This window comes from Crocodylus siamensis, chromosome 7 (assembly GCF_052110815.1).
Source record: "Crocodylus siamensis isolate JL-2025a chromosome 7, ASM5211081v1, whole genome shotgun sequence".
NCBI classification, from domain to species: Eukaryota; Metazoa; Chordata; order Crocodylia; family Crocodylidae; genus Crocodylus; species Crocodylus siamensis.
The window spans coordinates 35,607,056-35,630,549 of record NC_143401.1 but is presented as its reverse complement, the minus strand read 5'-3'; the positions used below and the strand labels follow the sequence as shown (position 1 = coordinate 35,630,549).

The window sequence follows — 23,494 nt, the reverse complement described above, 5'->3', positions numbered from 1 at the left end:
CCACTGATCTTTGACTTAACCAGCACTCAAGAAGCAGTTTTTCACTTCCCCATAACATAGCTATTAATTTTGCAGGTTACCTCATGTTTCTGTGCAAAGAGCCTTTCTTTAGCACTAAAGGGAGATGTTCCCTTTCCTGTTCCTTGAAGGCCTTGAGTAAATGAAAATGTATGGATAAACAAGAGAGGTCACCATCTGAAGTTTAGGAAGCTTGCATTCTGCATGCTAGTTAGAAATAAAAAAGCCCGCCAGAAATGGGCTGCCCTAGCATGGCAGATAATGTTCTCAGAGAGACAGGCTGTGTCACACAAGCGATCGTTACTGATAGCTAAAAGACAGTGCATCAGCAGCAATTCTAATTCACAATTCTGGGGATCATAACCAAAGAGTTCCACCTAGAACTTTCATAGATTTCATAGACATCAGGGCTGGAAGGGACCTCGGGAGATCATTGAGTCCAGCCCCCTGCCCAAAGGGCAGGAAGTCAGCTGGGGTCATAGGATCCCAGCAAGATAAGCATCCAATTTACTCTTGAAGGTGTTTAATGTAGGTGCTTGAACCACCTCTGATGGCAGGCTGTTCCAGACCTTGGGGGCTCGGACAGTAAAGAAATTCTTCCTTATGTCCAGCCTGAAACGGTCTTGCAGGAGTTTATGACCATTCGACCTAGTCATCCCTTGGGGCGCTCTGGTGAACAAACGTTCCCCCAGATCCTGGTGCTCACCCCGATAAACTTATAGGTGGCCATCAGATCACCCCTGAGCCTATGCTTTTCCAGGCTAAAGAGTCCCATGTCTCAGCCTATCATCATAAGATCTGTTTTCCTGACCTCTGATCATGCGCGTGGCTCTCCTCTGGACTCTCTCAAGCTTCTCCACATCCTTTTGGCATTGTGGAGCCCAAAACTGGACGCAGTACTCCAGCTGCGGCCTCACCAAGGCCGAGTACAAGGGGAGAATGACGTCCCGGGATTTGCTCGAGAAGCATCTATGGATGCAAGCCAGCGTTTTGGTCACTTTACTAGCTGCAGCATCGCACTGCAGGCTCATGTTCATCTTGTGGTCAATGATGACCCCCAAGTCTCTTTCTTCTTTGCAGTTTCAGAATTAAGTTTTTTAGTAATCTCAAATCAGATCTCTGCTAGGATTTCTATTTTGCGAATTCTCTGTAACCAGCCACTCTCAGAGATGGTAAGCATCCTACACTGTCATTTTTAAATTTACCTAATAACAGGTATCCCTAGATAGGTTCTCCCTCCAGTGTTCTTTATGGCTTGTTCCCAAAAAAGGAGTATTTTTTATTTTCTCTGATGAGCAATTCCTCTGAGACTTCAGAGGAAGCATTTGCTTTCTGGTGGATTTTCCACCATTCCCATCAACAGCACATAAATGCTGTCTTGCTTATTTCAAAGTGTTGAGCAGCTGCCAATATGTCTTTCTTACCTGCATAAAACACTAACTTGACCACAAACAGAATATACCTAACATTTCTCAATGAAATGTTGGGCTTCCCAATGTCCCTTCCATTGATCAGCAGAGTTTGTATTTTCATAATTTCATAGTTAGTAGGGTCAGAAGGGACCTGAGCAGATCATCGAGTCCAAACCCTGCCATGGCAGGAAAGACTACTGGGGTCAAATGACCCCAGCAAGGTATACATCTAACTTCCTCTTAAAGACCCCAGGGTAGGAGCCAGCACCACTTCTCTTGGAAGTTGGTTCCAGACCCTAGTCGCCCTGACTGTGAAGTAGCACCTCCTAAGTAGCCTAAATCTACCCTCTGCCAGCTTGTGACCATTATTCCTGGTCACTCCTGGTAGTGGTCGGGGGAACAGGGACTCCCCCAATGCCTGCTGATCCCCTCTGACTAATTTGTAACAGACCACTAGATCCCCCCTCAGCCTTCTCTTGTGGAGGCTGAACAGGTTCAGGTCCCTTAGCTCTCTCCTCATAAGGCCTGCCCTGCTGTCCCCTGATCATGCAAGTGGCCCTCCTCTGGACCCTCTCCATGCTGTCCACATCCCTCTTGAAGTGTGGCGCCCAGAACTGGATGCAGTACTCCAGCTGCGGCATAACTAGTGCCGCATAGAGGGGGAAGATCACCTCCTTGGACCTGCTCGAGATGCATCTGTGGAAGCATGACAAGGTGTGGTTGGCCTTCCTGACTGCCTCCCCACACTGCCAGCCCATGTTCATCTTGGCATCAATGACGACTCCAAGATCCTTTTCCGCCTCTGTACTGATGAGAAGGGAGTTCCCCACCCTGTAGGTATGGTGCTGGTTGTTCCTCCCCAGGTGCATCACCTTGCACTTGTCGGTGTTGAATCCCATCCTACTCTCATCTACCCACCCCTGTAACCTGTCTATGCCTGATTGCAGCTTATTTCTCCTTTCTAGTGTGCCCACATCCCCCACATCTTAGTGTCATCAGCAAATTTGAACAGGGTGCTATTTACCCCCTCGTCCAAGTCACTGATGGAGATGTTGAACAGTGCGGGCCCGAGGACCGAGCCCTGCAGAACCCCACTGCCCACATCCCTCCGGGTCAAAAATGACCTAATTCACTACCACTCTCTGGGTGCGGCCCTCTAGCCAGCTGGCAACACATTGACTATGTGGGTGTTGACACCACAGTCCCCCAGTTTCTTAATGAGAATGGGATGAGAAACGGTGTCAAAGGCCTTCCGAAAGTCCACAGAGACTATGTCCACTGCTACCCCTGCATCTAAGGATTTGGTGATCTGGTTGTAGAAGGCCACCAGGTTGGTCTGACAGGACCTGCCTCTAATGAACCCATATTGGTTGCCCCTAAGCATAATTTCCCCTGCTGGACCCTCGTGGACATGTGCCAGAATAATTCTCTCAAAAAGCTTGCCCAGGATTGAGGTAAGACTAACTGGCCTATAGTTTCCCGGGTCCTCCTTCTTCCCTTTTTCTTTCCCTTCCCACATTGGCCCTCTTCCAGTCCTCTGGCACCACACCAGAGCACCACGAATGCTCGTAAAGCCATGCCAGGGATCCCGCAATGACCTCAGCTAATTCCCTTAGTACTCTGGGGTGGAGATTGTCCGGACCAGCTGATTTGAATACATCCAGTCCCTCCAGAAGTTCCCAAACTAGTTCCTCACTAACCCTTGGCCTAGGTGCACCTCCCCTGGGGTCTAAGGGGGGCCCAGAGGGGGGGGGTGGCTCTTCCAGTCCCTGCTCAGGAAAACGGAGGCAAAGAAATCATTAAATATGTTACCTTTGTCATCTGGTGTGACAACCAAATTTCCTAGTGTGTCCTGCAGGGGCCCGACGTTACCCGGAACCTTCTTTTTGCCCCCTATTGTATTTAAAAAAGGATTTCTTGTAGTCCTTGATCCAGGAAGCTAGTCCCAGTTCTATCTCTGCCTTGGCCTTCCTGACTGCCCTCTGTATCCCCAAGCAACTGCAGTATAATCCTCCCTGGTGATGGCCCCTCCATTCCATCGGGTCCGCACCTCCCTTTAGCTAGGAGACATTCCTGGCTGCTTTTGGTGAGCCATGGGAGCTTTTGCGCCCTCCTGCCCCCTTTGATCCGTGTTGGGATTACCTCCCTTTAGGCATGGAGGATCGTCTTCTTAAGGAGCGACCACTCTTCTTGGCCACCTGGCTCCCCCCCACTCCTCAGTGCTTCCTCGACTATTCTCCTTAGCTCATTGAAGTCCGCCCTTCTGAAATCTAGGGCTGCTGCCTTGCTGCAGGCCTTTGCCACCTTGCGCTGGATGGTGAATTCCAGCAGGCGATGATCACTGTCACCCGGGTGGTCGAGCACCCGCAGACCCCTCACCAGGTCGTAGCCAGTGGCCAGCACCAGGTCCAACAAGGCGTCTCCCCTGGTGGGGCTGTGCACTTCCTGGGTTAGGTGGAGGTCCTGCATTCTGGCCAGGAACCTACATGAGCGGTCAGACCTGGCTGACTGGTCTTCCCAGCAGATGTCTGGAAAGTTCAGGTCCCCCATGATGACCACATCCTTTGACCTAACTACCTCTGTCAGCTGACTTAAGAATTCGTGGTCTAGCTCTTCCCTTTGGTTGGGTGGTCTGTAGTAGACCCCCACCGTTAAATCTCTTTCCCCTCGACTGCCCTGTATTCTAACCCAGAACACTTCAGAGTGCCCCACCTCTGATTCCTTGCTAATTGACAAGGATGTGTATTCCTCCTTAATGTAGAGTGTCACGCCCTCACCTTTCCTCCCTGTCCTATCCCTCCTCTACAGCCTATAGCCCTTGATATTCACCGCCCAGTCATGTGTTGGGTCCCACCACATTTCAGTGAGCCCCACTATGTCCAGGTTGGTGTCAGCTAGCAGAAGGGTAAGTTCCTTTTGCTCATTTCCCATACTATGAACGTTTGTGTAGAGGCATTTGAGGCCTCCTGTGGACATGTGCACTGGCCCCCTAATCACAGCATTGCCCTGGCCCCTGTTGCTTACTTGTATATGTTCTGCTCATTGGTCTAGGCTGGGCTTTACTTCTGGGTGTTGCTTGGTTTGGCAGTCCAAGGCTTCCTCCACCGTCATCTTTCCCTTCCCCCAATGAGCCTAGTTTCATTTTGAGATCATTTTAAATCAGGGTGGTTTGATTTAAATCAAAGAGATTCGACTCATGATTTAAATCACGATTCAACTCGCTAGTCAGGAAACGTCAATTTAATCATTGTTTTCTATAAAAAATGCATTCTTGTTGTTTGATACCCTTTATTCATTTAATTTTTGCAGCTTTGCATTTTTAGAGAAAAGGTAAGAGCTTGACTGTGTACACAAACTTACAGAGAGATAAGAAGGCTGATGGGTGGGTAATCAGGTCTGTTATCTCTCATCTCCATATACTGCTGTTAACACAATTGTTCTCTCACAAATCCACAGTCTGAGAACTGAAACTAAGCATTACAGAGATGCTTAATGGTATCTTCTAGACTGAGCACTGAGTCCCATTAGTGATCTTTACTAATCCATAGAGGATGCTCTGGAAACCCCATAAGATTGGACCCCTAATATAGTCCATGGCCTGTTGTGACCTATTTGTAAAACTTTTCTAAAAGGTTACATTATCTCAAATAATATACAATTAGAAGCCGTAATCCTTATTCCATGATGATATCTTTGAGGTTCAACATATCTTAAATTAAAGCTATCTTTATATAGGTTTATTTTTATTTTTAAAAAAGCATCGTTAAAAATGTGATTAAACCAAAAAAACCTGACTTAAACAAAAAATTTGATTCTTTAATTTATTTTTAATCATTGATTTTTATTCCCCTTGTTTTAAATGGTGTTCTATTCAGATACTTCCATTATCTGTGTATTGGTACTTCAAATACTACTACTAGAAAGGACTTTGTTTCTCCTTAGCCTGCAATCGGCTTTTCCAACCTCATTTTGCACAGCTACTGCAAGGTAGGGTCCAATACCTGAAATGTGTCTCCGAAACACATCCTTTTCTCTAGGGAAAAAAAAAAGCAAAGAGTTACCACCTTTAGTGAGTTCATTCTATCTGGTAGAGCCAAGAGGAAGAAGCAGGACACCGATTTATCACTTTAAGAAGGGATCAGGGGTTTGATGCATCATTGCTTTTATTGCCACAAGCACTATGTTGCATTCAGAGAGCTCATCTACACTGTGAAGCTTCAGCCACTACAACTCTGCTAACAGAGCTGTCAACAGAGCCCCCAAATGGAGATACAACATACTCTGATTAAAAATGGTTTTTCTGCTTCTGTAGCTACACCTGCCCCAATTACATAAACAACGCTGACAAAAGACTGCATAGCTGCACCCCCACCGGGGATTTTGTTGGCAGAGGTACGTCAGTTGGGTAATCTTTTCATGCCTGTCACTAAGGTATCCAACCCAGCAAACTTAGTGTTGGCCTGCCCAGAGTTCTTTATAAAGCGTTCCTCATTTACTCTACAGATTATATAACTGAGAAATGTGTATGAGTTACTCTGCATGCAGAGTTTCAAAACAGGTCAGACAAATCTGCAGGCATGCCACACCAGGTTTCGGGCTCATGCACAGACATAAGCCAAGCCATCACCCCTGCATGACACCGCCAGAAGTAAGCAAAGTGGTGTATAAAAAAAACTTACACTTCCAAATACTGGTAAAGGAACAACACAGTTAAGACTCACCACAGTCATGCTGAAGCAGCCTGTCACTGAAACTGAAAGTAGTGTTTAAATCTAATTTTAATAAACTTGCGATGAAGAGAAGACGCATTCAAAAGCAGTGACTCAAATCATGCCTAAACAATGACTTTTCAGATATGGAAAAGAAGTCACCCACTGGAAACCACAAACAAAATTCCAATTAGTGCTATCATGATTCTGTTTAGCAGTAATATGCTCTGTCCATTTCCTTCTGGACTAGTCATTAAACTATTGTTACGTAGGTAAAACAACTGCTAAAACAAGCTGTGCTTACTACCAGCTAGAGCTTGAGTGGAAATGACCACATTGCAATGAAGTGGCTCCCCATTTGGGACACTATTTCCTGCTCTGCAAGTGCCAGTACTCCAAGGGAGTAGACAGCAAAATCCTAGATGACTTGTATTTTACTAATTTGCTGAAATAGGAAATTAGACCCGGGAAATTCAGCCTTAGCCACAAGATCCATAGAAGTGAACTGACCAGAAGCAGATTTATATGCCTGCTAAACTGCAGCTACTTCAATGTAACTTAGTCTAAGGGTGTGTGTAGACAAAACGGGGCCCCTAAATTGAAGCAGTGGGTTTTTAAAAACACCACTTCAATTCAGGACCCTTTAAACCCAGTATCATGCACATGCCCAAACTTACAAGCCTCTCGAGTGGCAGGAATGGGAAGGCAAGCTGCCAGTGGGCAGAGCGATCCCTGGACTGCAGGGGAGGGGAGCTGGTGCTTCCCTCTGTGGCAGTGGCAGCCCCTCCTAGGCAGCACCTGCCCGCAGGCACCCTGGCTCAGGCAGTCACGCGGGGAGGGGGGGCACCACAACCACAGAGGAAAGCCCCCACACAGCTCCAGGAAAAAAACCCAGTCTGCTTTTCTGGGCTGGTGCCAGGCTGCCTGCAGAGCCCTGAGCTGCACGGAGCCCTGAGCTTCGCTCTGCAGCTGTAGGGCAGCAAACTAAAACTCCTTAGAGTCATTTAAGGTGCATTATGCCACAAAATTTGCTACAGCGGCTGGAATTACTGTGCAATACGCCACTGACATGCAAATACCAACAACATTAAAGCGGTACAAAAGCACTTAACCCACTTTAAAGTGTCGTGTGCACGTGCCCCTTGTTTAGTCTACACAAGGCCTAAAATACTTTAGAGATTTTTGTGCCCCAACTGATGCAATAAATTAACCTTAAATATTCTGAGAACCTCCTTTCTCCTGTAACTCACATATTTTAAGTAACTGCAGACTGACACGAGGTGCGCAATGTAAAAGACGTTAGACAGAAACATGCACAATTCAATTATCCCTCTCCAGTGAGCAACCGAATGTTTTCTGTGAGAGGGCTTAAAGATCTATAAAACTGTCAGGTTGCTTTTTACCTTCTCTTCTGAAAAAATAAATTCCATTTTGGACATTTTTTTCTCCCAAAAGCATTAAATTATTTTAATATTATAAAAGCCTAAGTCTGTCCATCTGTCACACTTTATTCACACTCCAATTGGCTGACGGAAACAGCCAATCAGAGTGCTCCAAGCATGGGGGAGTGCCACCATGATTCCAAAGTCACACCAAGGACCAGACAGGGGGTAGGAGAGCCGGGCCCAGCAGCACTGGTCTCGAGTCCCCCACCCCACCCCTTGTAAGAGGCAGAACAGCAGCAGCATGTGGTGTTAGGTGGGGGCACTCCATCCCAGCACCCCCCGCATCATTCTTGATGGACAATTGGCAAGTATAGATATAAAACAACTAACTGATCAATGAATAGACAGAATCTCTCTCTCTCTCTCATATATATATAAATAAAAATAAAAAACCCATTTACTTATATTTTAGTAAGACTTTGACAATCGAGTCTGATTTATTACTCACCACATAGCGTGCTCACAGCATTCAACCACAGCCCTGCAGTGGTAACAGGGCACAATATACTGCTTCAGAAGCATTCTTGGCCTCAGTATGTGTTCTAAACCAGCCCTCAAAGGGGCACACAAATGCCTTTTGTTGGTTTTCAAGGCAATTAGAGAAACAACAGTAATTTGCTGTTCCCCTTCCAGAGATGCAGATTTTCTCTGTCCATGAGAGGAGCTAGCTTTGCTGACCAAAAATATTTTTAGATACATGTGGTTTGAAGGAAAAATAAATATTGTTACACACTTCCATACTATTTCCTGCTTAGAGGAATAGAAAGAGGAAGAGTGGAGAGAGACTACGTCCAAAAGTGATGGAATCAGGAGTCCTGTGTTTCTTACTAAAATCACTCAACCTACATAAGCCACCTGCCACTCTTAACAACCATTAACTGAAGAAACCATGGTTTACAGAGTATTTCTGCTTCTCAGCCTCTTGTCGGCTAAGATCAACCGTAGTCACTGCACTGGTCTGATACCCGAGACAAATGGATTTAAATGGCAGTGAGTAGTGGAGGGTGCACCCCAGTCTAAATGTAGACAGAACTCCGTACAGGAGCCTCATAGTTAGCTTCCCACCGGCCAATTTCCAGTGGGAAGATCTTGGCTACATGCCTGCTTTATGGAAACTGGGGACTCCTCCCTAGCTTGCACCTGTGGCCATTGGCTGAAGGCAAGCAACACTTGGGGGTATCTGAACCTCAAGAATCCAGGCTAGGGCCTAGACACAGGATACCTGCCAATGGATTTGGAAGTATCCAAAGCCCCACGCTAAGAAGTCTGGGGTGAAGGATACTTGCTGGTTGCAGCGCCACATACGGTGTTTGAATGATTGAGCTTTGTTTAAAATCAAAAGGATTCAGACCTGATCTGGCTAGTCTGGCCTGGAACACGTTTTTGTGTTTTTTTGGAAAAATCTATGGTTACATTCTAGGCCTGCCAGTATTAAAATTGTAGTTGTTTTAAAAAGAAATCGTACTTGTATTACATTGTTCAAATGCAGTCCATATGTATCAAAAAATACTGAATGATAAACAATCAGAAGCACAGAATCAATACAAAGAAAAGGGCAAGACCTAGTTAAAGGGTCTATAGCTAATATTTAAAAAACAAAAAACTGAAACAGAAAACACCATGCAAAAAACTGATCTCATTTTCTGAATAGCCACAGACACCAGACAAAGCATTGGCAGGAAATGTTGACAGTGTGGTATTTTTGATACGTGTGAAAGTAAAACGTGCATGTTTAGGTGCGAGCTGAAAGAGTCTCTGCACAACTCTGCATACTACCGCCTGGCTGCTTCTACTAGGGGACAGGAGAGAGGAAAAAGGAGAGTAGTGCTAAGGATTCCCTACCCCTCTCCCCCTTTCTTCATCACAGGCTTCTGAGTCATCTTGGAAATCTTGAGAAATTTAATGCAGAAATTCTGGACGTGTTCCCAAAAGGGGGAAGAGAACACTCTTTCATGCAAGTTTATGACTGCCATTTAGTTTTCAAGGGCATATTTGAAAACAAAAAACATTTCCTATAAAGAGTTAAAGTTACCTTACTGTTTTAAACTTGACAAGCTTTAACTTCTATAGATATGGATTCCACCAGTGCATGCATGACAGACATTTTAATTTTCTCCTTTATCACCCATTCTTGTTAGGCATGTGCAGTTAATTCTGCATTAAAAGTGTCATTGATTGGTGGCAGTTGAAAGGATTCTTGAGTCATGGCAGCTGAAGTCAATGTCTGAACAATATAGAAGCAGGTAGCATGAAGACTCACCTCAAGCACACACACAGGACAAGAATATCAGGCAGCTAATACAGATGCATGAAATGTTGCTTGTTCCGTTCCCAGGCTTCTTGCTACCACCAGCAGCGCACAAGAGAGGCAGACCCTGCACATGCCCTTCCAACATACAACCCTCAAGCTCATAAAATAACTGAACTCCTCTTACAGTATTAAGATCACTTCATCTCAGAAAAATGCATCAGAAATTAGGGAACTCTTCTGGTGAGTAGGAAACCTCAGTGTAAATCCCTGTTCTGAATGAGGAAGACAAGTACCTCATGGGAGAGAGTGCCCTAATCACCAAGGTAAAAAGGAAGCATCACTATTGATTCCTCCTTCCTTAATGGTTCCCAGAACCCACAGAAACACAATATTTTCCTTTACTAAACAAACAACAACAAAAAAATGCATGAACTCAAAGTTAGTGTTTCACTTAACCCATAATAGATTTTTTTCCAATTAACCAAAAAGGTGGGGGAGAGAACACAAGAGAGAGATTCAGTTTCAGGCTGACCCAGACACAACCAAAAAAGTCTAGTTATGCACAAATACAGTCACAGCTTGCCTTATATTAAAGAGGCTGTTGTAAAACAAGTAGATGTCTTCTCAAGAGGGATCTAGCTATAGATATGGTTTGTGTTACCAAAACAGTCTATTAGCTTTCAATTCAAGTTTTAAAAAAATTAAGAAATCTATTCTCTCTTTAAAATGACAACCTATAATTAATATGAACTTTCATTTCTACCCAGGAGAACTTTTACAATCTCTTCTCCAATGCCTGATGAAGGGCGTTTGTGCCCAAAAGCTTGCAATTAAAGATTTTTTATTTTTTTTTTTTACAAAAATCTTGTTGGTCTAATAAATAATATTATCTCTACTATGAGCCCTGATTGCTTCTTCCTTTAGACCAATATGGCTACAACCTTGATACCTGACACATGGAAGATATTGAATTTTAGCCAGTTTTTAAAGTGAAACCTTCATATTTTCCCAGGCAGGAAGCAATTGATTACCTGAAACCTGAGACACTGCTCCTGCCTTTGTTTCAAGGTAATTTGCTCCATACCAGCTATGAACCCACTGCCCAGAGGAGTTTTCCATCTACTGACTCTTCTGTGAAATCCTATGAAGTATGAACTTTCATTTTTACCCAGGAGAACTTATACAGTCTTTTCTCCAATGCCTGATGAAGGCTGTCTGTGCCTGAAAGCTTTCAATTAAAAAAATATTTCTGCAAAAATCTTGTTGATTAGACCAAAGATTAGACCAAGCCCTGAGACTTATTAACGAACTTACTGGAAATGCAAGTAGTAACCCTGCAAAGACCAATCATGGAAGTTCAAACCCCCCTTTCTCCACTATTCTTCATTAAACTTCATCTTGAGATATATCAAAATACCAGATCTGTTTCTAAAACAAATCCAGAAGTTCTAAAATTTCTATCACAGACTGATGAGGTTAATCTAAAAATCCATTTAGCTCCAGTAGTTTCAATGGAAATATGATAATTTATGTGTGGTACCTAATGCCATGTTATCAACTTTAAACAAAATAAGCTGTCTCTTTCCCTGCAAAAATTCAATACTTAAGTTTGATCCAGTGAAACTCTGCTCAGTCACAACACTGAATAAAACCATTATACCAGTTACAGGAATAATTTTAATGATACCTATGCAAGGAAAAGTTCAATGGGGTTATACCAAGCGTTTATTTCAGTGACTGATGGACTTAAGTTTTTCCATATACAATGGCACAAATAGTCACGGCATTCCTTTTTCATCATCTCCAAGGTCATCAACACATACCTAATACCATATAGATCAGCAATTCCTGCCTATTTTGAGGTTCTCTAGGAAAACTTCAAGTGATATCCTCACAACTTGCAACCGTAGGTGTTTTAAGGGGCATGCCTTATCTTAATATAAATGTAGCACAGTACAACAATAAGGGTTTGATGCCATCTTCTGTGTCCTTCTACGGGCCTTGTTTGAATTAGCATCAGGCAAGTCAGTCTACATTATCTGAAAAACAAATGAACTGAGACTAAGTTAGCTGACTTTCTTCATACTGAAAAGCTGAAGAAAGCTTCAATAATTTCTATATACTAAGTATTTACCATTCCTGCACAGTAAGTTTAATGGTTCCAGCCTAGAGCAGTAGTAAACACAGCAGCATGTTGAGAAAAGACTATTCAGCTATCCAGCCCAATTTTGCAGATTAAACTACCAAAGCAGGAGAAGTCCATAGGTCTAGTTTTTTTTCTATTGCGACTCATCTGTAGATAAGATATCTGAGGTTTAGAGACTAGACAGTATGCTGATTTACTGTGTGACCAAACATGTAAGTTCCCTTGAACAAAAATGTTGTTTCTCTCCAATTTGTATCAGGATGGCTACATTATGACAAAGCAAATCAGCAATAATGAAACATCTGGACAGCTTCCTGCTACCAGTGTAAAATCTGAAATATAGAAAATATGGTTGGGCATAGTACAAAATTCCATACCAACCACTGTCTGTAACTAGCATGTACATGGCCAGGCTAAAGACCTTGCATTACAGAAGGATAAGATTTGTCTTGAACTCACCCAGAAGATTATGTTGTAACTGAAGAGGAGGTATTTGTACCAACAGCTGACTTCTGCATTAGAGTATCGGTAATAGTGCATCTTCTATAGAGCAATGCCTGCAAAGAAGGGAAGAACAGGTAAAGTCAGGTCAGTTTAAAAAAAGGCTCAATTATCACACTGGCTTCTACATCCGCTGGCAAACTACTTGTGGTCTTAGCATTATGTTTTTATTATTATTCTTTCTTTCATATGGCAAAAGACCACCCCCCAAACAAGAAAAATGTTTGATCAGATTTGAATCTGGAACACCTGCATCAATGGAGAACCAATTCTGCACCAAAAGTCACCACCTCTTTCACATTTTCATCTGTCCCCAGGCACAAGCAGCACTTGTACTTTGTATACTCATGATTTATTATTTTCCTACCCCAATCAGTTTTACAAGGTTTTAAGAATATGTTCAGAAAAAACAGTGCAGGGAGGTCCATTGTTCAGCTGTGCCATCTGTTCTATCACTGTCAAGTTTTACATTTCTCTATTTTATCAAGTTTGCATAATTATTTTTATTTTGGTCAGGACAACAGTCATGCAGTTATGAAAGCTTTGATTTGCATTGCAAGGTTCCTTTTTCTGGGCTGCTACTTGTTGTACTCTACAGAGTCAACTTTGTCCCCAGTTGTTTCTCAGTGTTGCAGCACCAGGCTTAACCCAACGGTCTGAGCAAACACTGAACATTCTGGAGTAAGCAATGTGATACCAAACCCACCAAACCCAGTTTCACTATAAAAGCTGTTAAATTGGAAAAGTGCCCTCAAGAGCTTAAAATGTGGGAAAGATTACAGTAGCAAACACCAGTCAGTCCTAAAACTGAGTGGGAAAAGGGTTAACAGCACTTGTCCATTCAACCCTCTAATCACTTGTTTAAAGGATTTCCTCCCTACAAAAGTTTAATGAAGGTTCAGAAAGTGAAGGGGGTGGAGACATTTTTCAAATGGTCTTACCTCAAGTGTGGAAGTGAGGCAATGTTAGCAAAATAGTGTTACAAGGAAAAGCCGGAGGAAGGCAGACACTCATCTTACTGCTGATAGGACTAGCATGCAACTCTACAGACTAGCCCAAAAAGGTAGAAGCACATGTCTGCTGCCAGAGCAGTGTGGCTATAGGGCCAGACTGATTCAGTTACAATTCCTCCTCTTGATCTGGAGAAGGAGGGGGTTACTTCACCCCTGCTCACAGCATCTTACTCCTGCATTATGCCTGAGCATAAAGAAACAAAACTTCAGGGCAAGGCAGAACTTTTCTTTCTTCACCTACCATACTCTAGTTACTTAGATGGGAAGAGAGAATTTAAAGCAAGCAAATCCTTCTCCTACCTTGGCCACCATTCCCCATAGCTGGAGTTACAATATGAGCAAGACCAAAGCCCCTTTGATTCTCTGGCACATCTGAAGAAAGGCTACAGTACCTTAGCTGCAAGTCAAAGGGTGGAGAAAATATAGCCCACAGGCCATATCTCGCCCACCAGCCACCACTGGGATCCTAGGGAGGGAGGATTGTGCCTTGCACTGCTCTGCTCTGCCACAGCCAGGGCCAGGTTGTGCAGCACTCATCTGCTTGGAAAGGGGCATGAGACAGCATGGTGAGTAGCTGTCCCACCCACCGCAACGAGTCGCTGCTTCTGTGGCACCACTAGGAAATGAGCCCATGCTGACTGCAGGAGCACTTGACCCGGGGTGGCTGCCCTGACCTTCACAGTGATGCACGGTGGCAGCACCTCACCACAGCAGGTAAGCACAATGGCTACTTGGAGCACTGCATCGCACCTGACCCATGCAGCCCTGACTGCTGGCAGTTGCAGTGCCAGGACTGCACACCGCCAACAGGAACCTGAGCAGGGGGGTGGGAGGGGATGTATTTGAGGGAGTGGAGGAGTGCGACCCAGCCTGGTTCCAGCTGTGGCAGAGCAGAGCAACATGGGGGTCAGCCCTCCTTCCTCAGGCTCCTGGTGGTAGCTGGTGGGCCGTATAAGATCAATTGGCATCTTCTCACCTGGTCTCCCCTCCCTCCCCCGCCCTTAACAGCTCACCAAAAAACTCGTTAACAGCTCAAATAATTGCCCACCCAGGTCTTAGCCCAACACAACATGGTCTAACATAAGGTTGTTACTTAAATTTTGTCTTGCAATTTGGGATGGAGGTTTATCACATGCTGTCATTACCACACACACACTCACCCCCACACCGACCATTTTCCACCGCAGATACAAAAATTTCCCTTTGGATGTAGAGAGAAAAGAAGAGTCCATTTTAAGAAAAACCTATTTTAAAAAGCATTACTAAATTATTTCCAGTAACGTATTGGAACTTAAATCAGGGTTGTATTAAATTACAAAGCCAAAACCTTGTTCTATGTCAAGATTCAAATTCGTGACAAATCTAGGTCCAACTTTTTGAAGTGGAAGCAGGAAAGCAATGGCAAATCAAGTCCCACTGGAGCAGTTAAATAGTAGGATAAAACAAAGCTATCCTTGTCCTAAGGGACCAAATGAGTGCACCACTGGATATCCTCTCTGGGAAGGAGATCAAGTTGCCGCACACAGACCAGGGTCTGACTTCCCGTCTGGTGTCTGGAAATTGCCTAGTGGGCATTTGGCAGAAGGGGAGGGAGGGAGGGGAGAGGAAGGTCAGCATTTCTGTATTTTTCTAAGAGAAGGGCTGCATATGGTTGTCTGTGCCCTCTCTTTGGCAATCTCTGATCATTTAGCAAACAGAGAATAAAGAATCTTGTCATACACTTACCATCTGGCCATGCAATGTCCCAACACCCCTTTGTAATGTGAGTCTCACAATGTTTGAAAATTCTAATAATTACGATTTTCACTTTACTTAGGAGTTTCATTAACTATCTTGTTTCCAGAATCTGGACTAGGTAAAGATTTATGCATTCCTTGTGGAGGCAGTTTGTAACTGGGCATTTTATTGTGGTATAGTGTCCTGCATCCATAGTTCGTTTCAAACTAGCTTTACACCAAATGTGGATTCTAAGAGATTTTGAAAAGTGGATTGCACCCGTTTTTATATACAGTACTAAGCCGAAGCATGACATGCAATAGCAATACCTTTAAACATTTACATCCTAGTAAATAAGATCATTTTACCCAGAGAAGCTTCTACCCAAAACACAAAAAAACTAGGTGCAGATTTCACAGACAGAGGCTTATTTTAGAGGCTATAAAAACTTATTGACAGAGAAATTACAGCCTATAACCTCCTCAAGGTGTGTATAGATCTTCCAAAATAGAAACAATGCTGAAGAATGGCTGCTACTGTTGCAACCCAAAACGGAATCCCATCTGCTAATCTGACAAAGGAAAATGTTTAAAAAAATCTTCTGTTTTAAGAAATGCCACTGGATTCATTTTTCCTAATGAATTTTTTTAACTTGTGTTCAGAAATGAAGGGTGAATGCATCCACAAAGCACTTAGAAGCCTGAATCAATACCACATAAATACATGTGCATGTCAATTTTCTTTTTCAAAATAAACAGGAGCTCTACTTTGTGACCATTCAACCTATTATGACAATTTGCCTCTCCGTCTGCCAAGCTCATGCAACAGAGAAAAAAAAAAAACACGCATAAAAAAACATTTGGAGAGGGAAAGAAAACACAGTCAAATTACCAGCTTCATAGATTGTATTACTAAGGCCAACAAAACAAGAATTTTTGAAACAGGGAGGAAAAACGTCCATATAATGCTCCCACTCTGTCAGAGGCAGGCTCTGTAGAGTGTATGAAGCAACTAGGCCTCTCCAAGTTCATGAAAAGAAGGGTAAGATACTTAGGGCAATACTTCTCAAAATATTTGGGGCAGTATAGCCCTTTAGAGTCTGTTCTATTGCAGTGTACCCCTTGATTCCGTGTTACAGATAACAGCTGTTCTGTCCTTTTTCATTTCCTTGTGACAAGTTATTTAGCAGCATTTGCAATTCGTTGGAATCCAACAGGGCAATGCTGTGAGCTTGCAACCTCTGGGATATCAACTGTGCATCTTAGCACCGGCACCACCCCAGCTCCTGATAACAGAAGTAACACACAGTCACTACCACCACACTAACCCAGTGGTTCAACACGGATGCTATAAGACCCTTTCAAGGATGCCATGGTGGTGGTACCACTGCCGTGCCAAATACCAACCTGAAGAAACAAAGGAAACACACAGATAAATCTCCTGGCTGTCACTACAGGGAAATGTCCCACAGGCCTTTCGTGCCAAGAGGAGCATGCAGGGCCAGGTCCTGAAGGGGTGCATCAGTTATTCAGTCCCTACCCACAGTTATAACATGTGGGTAGTAGGGACACCAGCTTCTGCCACAGTCATTTCCTGGTCAGGCTCTGCACATGTGGGGCACTTTCATTTGGCTGCAGCAACAGGAGAACTCCAGTAGAGAACCACTGAGAAGCTGAGGCAGCACAACAGTGGATATGAATTTAGTGGCACCCCAGCTGAGAAAAGCTGCAGAGCGGTGCCTTGAATCTAAAAAGGTTGAGAACCACTACTGTAATCTCTCTAATCATTTAAGAAATATTCTAGAAAGTTGATTTCTCACACATCTCTTTTTCTTATTTGTCTTCCCTAGGTATTTCCCCTTTTTTTCTTCTGCTTTTTCATTCCTCCCTCTCATGTCCCCTCTAGAGGTTCAGAAACACCCATGAGAGTTGAGAAACACTACCTTAAGCCAAGATCCTACTTGAATCTTAACAGTAGGAATACAACAGCATCAAAAATGTTTTGTTTTAAGAAAGCTGCCTGGTCACCACAGTACCACTGACTGGACTGCAGGTGCAGAGCATAGCTGGACCTACTGAGAACCTAGTGTTGGTATCCAGGGGCCCAAGACTCAAGTCTAAAAGTAGGAGAATTGCAGGACTGTATCCCAAGGCAAGCAAAAGCAAGAAGCCCAACATTAAAGGGAGAATGTGTGCAGAGGGTGCAAAGGGGCTACAGGTGTTTCTAACTCTGCAACTGACAATCAGCATCAGCTAACAAACTTCCACACCATCTGACTATTTTAAAGCAAACTAAGAGTGCTATAAAGGGTTACAGGAAACTTCTTGTGCCCCCACACATTGCAATTCAGTTTACTTTGTAGCTAGTTTTGGTACTTTGACAGAGAACTGCACTTCACAGGTTGTCTCCTGCCTTACATCTAGCATCAAGCCCGCTTTGACGCTTCTTGCGTAGTGCAATAATTCTTAAGCATTATTTTGAAAGAGGTCACAAGCACACCCTTTCCCACATCCCCTTAAAAAGGATGTTTACAGGCAACTGCAAAACTGAAACTGAGTGTTCAGACACATACTCAGACTCTTCGAGAAAGATGATTTGGTGATATTAGGGTTCCCAGAAGAACCTTTTGAAGACAAGTGGTGCAGAAAAGCATTATGTATATTCTTTAAAAGGACATTGTGTTAATGACTCAGGAGACTTGGGCATCTCTAATTTAATCATATTTCCTTACTGTCCACTCACTCCATCCATCTTGGCTTGGAATGCATTCTCTCAGCTATTGACTGCTCTTACTGAATCTGTGGCAATTTGTTAAACTGGTTCCTGAAAGTCAGTACAGAGATGCAGGTATGCCTGGGAGAGCCCTGTGAATTTTGAGAGTGCTCTGTTGTCAAAAGTTAAAATACCTTCTATTTTAGGATAGTGTTAATGTGATGTTGTAGCAGTGATGATCCAGGGATTACACAAGAGACTAGGATTTTGGGTGGGGAGTGGGTGATCTCTTTTATTGGACCAACTGTGGGATTGGAATAAAAGTTAGCCAAGTTTTCAAATGTACAACATTCTTTGGAGAATACATGGAGAAGCATCCAAACCAAACTTCTGAGCCTTTAGATGGACGATTCATCACTAGTTCCAATTCTCATGGAAGTATATGGGGGGTGAAGTCTAATTTTGGTTAAAATAAGGGAATTGATTTTACTTATTTTAAAATAAGGGAATTGATTTTATTCTATTTCTATCTAATTACACACACACACACACACACACACACAACAGAAAAGTTTCCCCAAACTGATCTAGTTAGAACAGCATAGCTCAATCTTCTGGCCCTGTGGGTCAGTTAAGTGGCATGGGGCTGGTCCGTGGACCAAATGGGGACACCCCAGCAAATTCAGGCCAGAACGAGTGACCCCAACCACTGGAGCATGGGCCCTGTCATCTGGCCCACAGGGCTCCTCATGGGTCCAGAAATTTCACAACATGGAAGCAAAGGCAGGATCCCACCTGCAGCCCAAGGAGCAGTGTCACTATTGATTTCCAGGGCTCCCAGAGCCATGACAATTAATGTCGCCGCTGCTCTCAAATTTCCAGACCTTTGTGGAGACTTACAGGCTGGATCACAGGCCCACATGTTGGATTTGGCCCGTGGGCTGGAGGTTGAATCAGGGGTATAGGTTGTAGTCATGTTGGTCTAAGGACATAGGCAGACAAGGTTCTTTGGGTGAATCTGATATCTTGTTTTAGACTAACTTAAATTCATCCAAAGAATCTAGTCTGAGTCAGAATCATAAACTTTTCAGATGAATTCCTAAACTCAGTTGCTGCTTCTTTCTGATGCTCCTGGACTTCAGTGTATTAAAAAATGGTCTTTTGACTCCACCCTACTCCAGGAATGATGCTAAATTTTCAGACAGTGAACAAAAACTCTTTAACTGCAAGAAACTGTGTGAAGCTTGCTCAGCTGTTGTTCCCATGTAGAACTTCACGACCGAGATACTGCAATAGGGAGAATCAGCCCTTTGTTGATGATAAAAGTGAACTGGAGAAGAAATTTTGAGTGTTTAAATATTGAAGTGTAAAAACAGACATTTAGTGATATAACCGAGATATCCAGATTTGCCTGTGCCAGTAGATCTATACCATATAAAGAAAAATAGCAGCCTTAAGCAAAATGGAGACAAAAAGGCAAGCTATACATTAATAAAAGTGAATAAAATAAAGACACAGATACTTTCTGCAGATCTTCCTCCTCCCTGTTTTTCAGACCACCCTACGATTGTTCAGCCTTCAGCTTCACTGAAAAAAGTTTCCACAGGGAATACCAGCTGCTCTCCTATCCTTACTGATAAGCAGTTTCCAGCTACCTAATCATTTTAACCTTTCCATGACTTGCAACACATTTCTCCCACACTTCCCTTTTCATTGGGCAGCTGCCGATTACTAACCAGCTGCCTGACCTGAAGGAGTGTCACTGTATGACAAAAGGGGAATAAAGTTCTACAGCAGAGACAGAGCACACTACCTAAAACACAGGCTGCTTCAAAGCATCTCTTCATCTTGAGGATCCACCCACCTCTTATCAGCCTGCTACAAGGTTTAAAGGGTCAGCAGAGCTATCAGGGCAGCTCCATTTCTAAGTCAGCCTGCCTGACAACTATATTCTTCCACATAAGCATTTAAGGCACAAGTAAGACAGCAGACTTCCCAGCCCCTAAGGAACTTGCTCTGACATGCCACTCCCTGCTTCTCCAGAACTGCAAATCTCAACTGCCATACGCACCAGCCCGTCCCATTCCCCTCCCCTCCCCTCCCCTCCCCTCTCCCCCTGCCCAATGCAACATTGGCAGCAGTGTGCCCTTGTTGCCAAGGGGGCTAATGGCATATTGGGCTGCATTGGTATACGCGTTGTCCGTAGGTCAACGGAAGCGATTATATCCCTCTATCCAGCACTGGTGAGGCCACATCTAGAGTACTGTGTTCAGTTTTGGCCCCCCACTACGGAAAGGTTGTGGACAAATTAGAGCAGGTGTGGGCAAAATGTGGCCTGCCAAGTCATTCTATTCAGCCTATGGGGCCCTTAAAAACTTAGAAAATTAATATTTATCGCCCCTGGCTGCCTGTTATGCAGCCCTCCATGGCTTTACAAATCTCATTAAGTGTTCCTCCACCCAAAATAACTGCCTACCTCTGAACTGGAGAGAGTCCAGCAGAAGGCAACAAACACAGTGAGGGAGGTGGCTGGGGGACATGACTTATGAGCAGGGATCAGGGTTCTTGGTTTCCCACAGAAAGACAGAGAAAACCACTGATTTCCTGGTTTTATCAGAGAAAACGTGGATTTTCCCTTTTAGCAGAGAAACCCGCAGATTTCCTGCTTTTGCAAAGAGCTCTGCAGGCAAGTGGAGTTCCAACCTGCAAGAGCTGTTTGCAAAAGGGGCGGGAAACCCCCAGCAAAGCCTGGAGGGGGAGGGAGAAGGGGAAGGGCAGGGCCTGAGGAGCTCACTCTCCCAGGGCTTGCTTGCCTCAAGCTCACTCTTCAGTCTTAGAGCCTGTGTGGTGGTAAGTGGGGGATGGGGGGCTGCAGGGAACAGCTGCGAACTTCCATCCCCCATTACTCGGTGTGGCAGGGGACAACGGAGCCATGTGGGGATCGCCGCACCCCATATTGCCCTGGAGACGCACCTCATGCATACGGGGCTACAGTGAGGGTAGCTGCGCCCCTCAAAGCAGGGGCAGGAGATGTGTTGCTAGGGCGGGGGGGTGGGGAATGCAACAGCGGTGAGGTCCCCATGTGGCCCCGCTGTCCCCAGCTGTGCCGGGTCGTGCCTGCCAGGCTAGGGAGGCCCCAGAGGAGGGAATCAGGCCTGCAATGAACAGGGGCTCTGCTGCTCCCTGCCTCCCTCCCCTGGGGTCTCTGGAGCCTAATGGGTGCAACCCAGCACAGCTGGGGACAGGAGGGCTGCGTGGGGATCTCGCCACTGCTCAGCCTCTCTGCTGCCCCAGTGACGTGCCTCCAGCACCTGCCTCTGAGGGGCACAGCCTCACGCTGCTACGCTCACTGCAGCCCCATATGCAGGACTTGCAGGGCAGTAGAGTGGCGAGAAGCAGCAATGAGGTTCTTCTGTGTGGCTCTTCTGCTCCCTGCCACGCCGGACCACAGGGGAAGGAAACAAGGCAGCAGGGAACAGCACACCCCCTCCTTACCACTGCTCCCTGCCACCCTGATTCCCTCCTCCAGGGCCTCTAGAGCTCAGTGGGCACAACTCGGCACAGCAGATAGCAGGGGAGCCACTGGGGATCTCCTTGCCACTGCTTCCCCTCCTCCCCCCACAGCCTTGGTGATGTGCCTCCTGTGCACAGGGCTGCAATGAGGGCAGCAGTGCAGGGGTGCACCCCTCAAGTCAGTGGTAGGCACTGGAGACATGTTGCCAAAGCTGCAGGGGGCAGGGGAAGCAGTGGCCAGGAGATCTGGAGCAGCTCCGTTGGTACTTGCTACGCCAGGTCATTCCCACCAGGCTCCGCTTGACCACGTGCAACCAATCCTGGCTCCAGCTTTGCAGTGGCCAACCATTCCTTGTGCCACCACTGCTGCTGTGGCTCTGGCCACACTCAGCCTGGCTGCCACCTCCCCACCACGCAAAGCAACATGCTCCCTCCCCAACAGCAACAAGCACTGGAGGGGCGTCACCAAGGCAGGAGGAAGCAGGGGTGAGGAGAGGCAAGGAGATCCCCTGCAGCTAGCTCTGCTCTGCTGCGCTGGGTCATGCCCACTGAGCTCCGGAGGTCCTGGGGGACGGAAGCAGGGCGGGAGTCTGAGTCCACAGCCTGTACCTGCCCAACGTACAGATCTGGGGAGTGTGCATCCCCCCTGCCCCCAGGGAGTGCGCACGGCAGCGGGGAACCAACCCTTCCTCTCCCACAGAGGAGCCACCCATGACCCTGTCCTGCTCCCCGCTAGGGTCCCACAGCCGCGCACTGGGGCTCCAGGCCCCAAGCTCCACCCAGCTGGGCAGCAGCCTCAGCCTACACCTACCCCAGGTACAGATAAGGGGGGCATGGGTCCCCCCCATCCCTTGGGAGTGCATGCAGCAATGGGGTGCTGTCCCACCCAAGCCCACAGAAGTTGGGGGCGGGGTTGGAGGGCTGCTGATCCGGGTCCGTAGGTAGCCCTGGAAGCTGTGGGACCTCTCTGGTGGGGCTGGGGAAGCATAGTCTGTGGGTGGGGGGGGCAAGGGGTACCAGCAGAGCTGTGGAAGGACCTTTAGTTTTAATCATGGATTTTGGGTTTTTTAGCAGATAATTTGGTATTTTTTTATCAGGGAAAACCAGGATCCCTGCTTATGAGGACATGCTGAGATAACTGGGTTTATTTAGTCTAAAGAAGAGAAGACTGAGAGGGGACTTAATAGCAGCCTTCAACTACCTGAAAGGTGTTTCCAAAGAGGATGGAGCTGGACTATTCTCAGTGGTGACAGATGATAGAACAAGGAACAACAGTCTCAAGTTGCAGCAAAGGAAGTTTAGGTTAGATATTAGGAAGAATTTTCTCACTAGGAGGGTAGTAAAGCACTGGAACAGGTTACCCAGGGAGGTGGTAGAACCTCCATCCCTGGAGGTTTTCAAGACCCGGCTAGACAAAGCTTTGGCTGGGATGATCTAGTTGAGGATGGTCCTGCTGTGAGCAGGGTGTTGGACTAGATGACGTCCTGAAGTCCTTTCAAACCCTAATTTTCTATGATTTCTATGATTCCCAAAAGCAACATGCCAGCAGTGGACCTTCAAAGTAAGATCCCACATTTCTGTTAATCAAACTGTCCTGGAACCCTCAAATTAGGTGAAGCCCTTATTCCTGCCCAAATGAGAGTCAGGATTCAATCTACTGTCTTTTGGGGTGACAAGAAGAGTTAGCATCAAAACTCATTCCAGCAGCTTAAGTCCCAGCTCCCAGTTTTAATTTCCACAGGTGCAAATAGATGAGCTATGTAGCCTTGAGTGGGTCACGTACCCAGTTTCTTTTGTACTGGAAAAGGACTAAATATCATACCTGAGAAGATAATGAGAATTGTCATTTTTCAATGGGGTGTAGGCATAAGTTTCCACCATGCAAAAGAGGGGAGGATATAATACAATGCGAAAATTACAAACTTGGAGGGGGGGTTGCAGTATTTGTGCATTTTTAGTATTACGTGGAGTTACACTGACTCAGCTGAGAGCTGCCTCCAACCTGTTGCAACAGGAATTTCTTCCCAAGAACTACAGAGAACATATGGCTAGCCTGCT

At 45.3% G+C, this 23,494-nt stretch overlaps 1 protein-coding gene across 4 annotated transcripts in view; it reads right to left on the bottom strand.

Moving 5' to 3' along the window:
- The window catches only part of TSPAN14 (tetraspanin 14), an 87,105-nt gene that overhangs the window by 39,965 nt on the left and 23,646 nt on the right, over positions 1–23,494 (bottom strand). For 3 of the 4 annotated variants that reach the window (XM_090057781.1, XM_090057779.1, XM_090057778.1), the window contains one exon: positions 12,441–12,538. In XM_090057781.1, the coding sequence (XP_089913907.1) occupies positions 12,441–12,521 (81 nt within the window). In that variant the 5' untranslated portion in view covers positions 12,522–12,538. Of the gene's footprint in view, positions 1–12,440; positions 12,539–13,423; positions 13,608–23,494 lie in introns of those variants that run through there. The other variant, XM_090057780.1, reaches the window with a different exon arrangement.